Raw genomic sequence first — 4,617 nt, 5'->3', positions numbered from 1 at the left:
AATGGCTTTTCAAGACAGAGTTTCTCTGTGTAGCCCTGTATGTCTTGGAACTCACTTTGTAGACCAGGCCGGCCTGGAACTCAGAAATTCACCTGCTTCTGCCTCCTAAGTGCTGGGATTAAAGGCATGTGCCACCATTCCCCGGCGATACGATGAAGCATTCTTTAGGTATATACCCAGGAATGGTATAGCTGGGCCTTTATAAGGAACCGCCATATTAATTTCTATAATAGCTGTACAAGTTTGCAATCCCACCAGAAACAAAGTATTCTTGCTCCACATCCTTCCCAGCATGTGCTGACACTTGTGTTATTGATCTTAGCCATTCTGACAGGTGTAAGATGGAGTTTTGAAGTAGTTCTGACTTTCCTCTCCCTGAGGGCTAAGGATGTTTAGCATTTCTTTAAGTGTTTCTCAGGCATTTGACTTCTATTTAAGATTCCGTTTAGATCTGCTTTTCATTTTTTAAATTATTTTTACACTTTTTTACTTACTTACTGTACAATACAGTATCAGCCCTTCCTCTCAGTCCCCCTCACGCAAGTCCTCCGCCCATCTTACCTTCTCTTTCTCTTCTGAGAAGGGGAAGTCCCCCTCTTGCTATGCCCCCACCCCCATGCACATCAGGTTTCTGTGGGACTAGTCACATCATCTCCCACTGAGGCCAGACAAGGAGGTCTATTTCAGGAAGCAGGATCCACAGGCAGGCAAGCAACAGGTTCAAGGTACTCCAGTTGTTGGGGGACCTGCATGAAGACCAAGCTGCTCATTTGCTACATATGTGCAGGGGGCCTAGGTCCAGACCATGCTTGCTCTCTGGTTGGTGATTCAGTCTGCAAATCCCCAAGGGTCAAGGTTAGTTGAATCTGTTGGTCTTCCTGAGAAGACCCTGTCCTCTTCTGGTCTTCAATCCTTCTCCCTACTCTTTTGAAAGACTCCCAAGCTCCAGCTGCTCTCCATTTTAAGTTGAATGATTTCTTTCTTTCTTTCTTTCTTTTTTTTTTTTTGATATCTAGTTTCTTAAGTTCTTTATTTTTATTAAAGAATTATTTATTTACTGAACCTAGGGTATATTAGATACACAACCAATTTTAAATTTACATATTTTAATTCAATTCTGAAGTGTTTTTACACACACACACACACAGACATACATACACACACACACACGCACGCGCACACACACACACACAAATGAGCATACAACAGCTGCCCTATGGTGAAAGAGTCACCTTACCAACAAACTGTTGCAAAGTTATCATTAATGGTTGAAAAATTATTTGTCCTAAACATGAAAACCTGTATCAAATTTAAAAAACGTGTTATTTGTAGCTTTCCCCTTGCAAGAACAAAAAAGAAAAATAAGATATCCAGGTAATTAACAGTTATCAGTTTGAGTGTGGACCGCCCACACCCAAAGCAGAGCACCTAACAAAGAATGTTGTTCTATCATGAAGAGACAGTCTCTTCACTTTATATAAACAAAACTGGCATGTGCCAAAAGAGAAAGACCCCAGAGGACAAACAAACCTTAGTGCTGCACTGAAGACCAGGGCCCAAAGGCCACTAAGTAAAAAGATAACAGTGACTGCCTATCACTGCCAGCAATCCCAGAGGCTTAACCCTTTGTCTTGAGAAATGCAGGCTTCCACGTGAGGAACTCGCTCTTCCTAAGTGCCAACAATAGACAGACTATGCAGCACAAGGGAAACAGCAGTCTGTTCTGACACTTGGGAAACTGAATTCAACAGACAGCTAAGTTATTGGCTGCTTGTGTCAATTCAATTAGAGGTGAATCAGTTCTAGGGTTCAATATAAAACTTTAGGGTGAAGTATTGCGATAAGTCTTAAAATCAAACTCAAGAGAATGTATGAGTGCCCACACTGGTGACATGCCTCATCAGGTCTCTCTCTCTGTCCTGAGGCAGGGCCACAAGGGTCAGGATTCAGATCGCTGTTGCTGTAATAATAAAATGAGCCTCTGATGATGAATCACAGCCAAGGGACTCCTTGAATGCAATCAGTTAACAAGTATTGTCAGGCTGTGGGCTACTTCCTGGGTAACCTGCATTTTATTATAAAAACCAAAGGTAAAAACATAATAAAGACCAAGTACCATACACCATTAACAGCCTCTGGATTCTTGGAAGGACCTGTATAATGGGGCAGCTTTCAAGTAAGAATTACAGGTCAATCAAATGTCAAATTTTCACTCTGACTTTCCTAAACAGGTTTTCCCCAACAGCTACTAATCACAAAGAAACATAAGTCATGAATGTTCAGAAAATAAAAATGTATAAACTAATGACATTATTATGACCAAGGTGTTTGGTAAACAAGTAAATCATGAATTTGGGATCAACAGGAAAAGGCCTTTTAAACAACCTTTAGGGCTTCGAAAAAAATCTCTTCAGGTAGTAGATCTGTCCTAATGTCATGGAAACTGCAAGAGGTTCGAAGAAGGACCAAAGGATCACCAGCAGCTCCACGAGCATCACTACGGTACAGCACGGGCGAAGCCTGGACTTGGACTATGTGGGGCCTGCAGAGCTGCTGCCACCACGACTCTAGCCTCAGCTCCCTCTTGAGTTCCTTATATATTTTGGATATTAGTTCTCTATCAGACCTTGGTACACGGAAGCCTGAACTAGGAGCCAAAAGAAACCTTTCCCTTCTTGTTTCTTCCGGGTATTTTGTCCCAGTGTCAAGAGAGCAAATACCTTTCATATTGAAATACAACTAAGACACAGCATGACTGGTTAGCTTGTTAAAAAAAAAAACCTCATGGAAATTGCAGTCATTAATCTGTTTTTCTGACTGCAATTATGAGTCTTTTGATATATGCCACTTCCCTAGAATTTTATTATTTTTAATATTGGCAGATAAAAGTGAATGTTTATCAACTACAATGTTTTGGGTATATATATATATATATATATATGTGTGTGTGTGTGTGTGTGTGTGTGTGTGTAGTGGACTGGCCATAGCTAGCTAATTAGCATATAAATTACATCAAAGTTATATTATAGTTCATCTTGTGAGAACATGTAGCATCTACCCAGGCATTTTCCAATTATATTATTATAATAATGACCATGTTGTATATTAGAGATGGTAAGTATTGTAGCCATTGATCAGCATCTACATTTTACCCACACATCCAAATGTCAACCCTAGAAAACAGTACTCTACCAGTTAGTTCTTACTTTTATGCCATGTGTTATGTGCACTTGTGTACCTGTGTCTATGGACGACAGAAGAATGTGTCAAGACCTAAGGAGGAATAATTACAGAAGGTTGAGTACTGAACTCAGGTTATATGCAATAGTAGTAAGCACTTTTAACCACTGAGCCAATGCTTCAGTCCCATAAGTGGGTTTAAGTTAATTAGAAAAATTAGTAACTGTTGTCTTACTCATTTTAGTAGAACCGAATCTGAGTAAGTTATTTATTTATTTATTTATTTATTTATTTATTTATTTATTTATTTATCTGCCATGTGTGTTTCTGTGTGCATGCTGGTGGGGAAGTCACAAGACAATCCGTGAGACTCATTTCTCTCTTTCTACTGTGTGGCTTCAGGGGATTGAACTTAGGTCATCAGGCTTGGCAGCAAGCACCTTTAACCACTCAACCATCCTGCCAGCTCAAGCTCAGAAAAATATTGCCATATCTTTAATCTTGTGCATAGTAGTAGCTAAAAAGGAGAGCATTTGGTCTGTCGCATGAAGCTGATGGAGGCAGCTTAGCCAGCACTATAACTATTCAAACTTATCAATACATGGTACTAGACGTAATTAAACTTTATTATTCATAAAAAATGAACTTTCTAAAATTTTAGTAAATTTCCATTTTAGTTCTGTTTTGAAGTGTTGGTACCACTGAAGTAACATTTTTCTTCTTTGAATCTTTTCTTGCAATCTTATAGTCTTTTCCTTTTCTAATATAGCAGGAAGCTCCTTCCAGTTCTTGATGAAGATGAAGGGGGCCCCCATGGCCTTGAGTAACTGTAGAGGAGCACTGTGCTGACTGGTTGTGTTTCCACAGTGGCCAACTGTCATCACATCTTCTACCACAGGAATGGAGCCAAAGGAGCAGGCCTCATAGATCCTGTAACATTCCGTGTTCACTCCTACAGGGCACAATGTGATGTCACTATGAAGCAAAGCATCTTGGTAATTCTTAAGGCTTTCATTTGTCTCCTGAGGCTGCCACCTAGAAAGTATAACAAAGAAATCCATGTAGGCTTTTACTTTCTATGGAATCTTTTTTTTGAAGGAAATCTTTTAATGTCAATTATCAAAATTATGAACACATTATAGAGATGATATAAATATGAGAGACATTGAAAATGTTGGACCAAATACCTTTCTTTCTCTTTCTCTCTTTCTCTTTCTCTTTCTCTCTTTCTCTTTCTCTTTCTCTTTCTCTTTCTCTTTCTCTTTCTCTTTCTCTTTCTCTTTCTCCTCTTTCTCTTTCTCTTTCTCTTTCTCTTTCTTTCTCTTTCTCTTTCTTTCTCTTTCTCTTTCCCTTTCCCTTTCCTTTCCTTTCCTTCTCTTCTCTCTTCCTTCCTTCCTTTTTCCTTCTTTCTTTCCTTTTCCTTCCTTCCTTCCTTCT

At 39.3% G+C, this 4,617-nt stretch overlaps 1 protein-coding gene across 1 annotated transcript in view; it reads right to left on the bottom strand.

Annotated features, from left to right (window-relative positions):
• Window positions 1-3,785: 3,785 nt before the first annotated feature.
• Rxylt1 (ribitol xylosyltransferase 1) overlaps window positions 3,786-4,617 on the bottom strand; it is a 15,770-nt gene continuing 14,938 nt past the window's right edge. The window contains exon 6 of the mRNA XM_021205139.1: window positions 3,786-4,215. Coding sequence (XP_021060798.1) covers window positions 3,798-4,215 — 418 coding nt within the window. The 3' untranslated portion in view covers window positions 3,786-3,797. The remainder of the gene's footprint in view (window positions 4,216-4,617) is intronic.

This window comes from Mus pahari, chromosome 9 (genome assembly GCF_900095145.1).
Source record: "Mus pahari chromosome 9, PAHARI_EIJ_v1.1, whole genome shotgun sequence".
Taxonomy (NCBI): Eukaryota; Metazoa; Chordata; class Mammalia; order Rodentia; family Muridae; genus Mus; species Mus pahari.
Note: the sequence above shows the minus strand (reverse complement) of the source record. Positions and strands in the feature narration are given on the sequence as shown.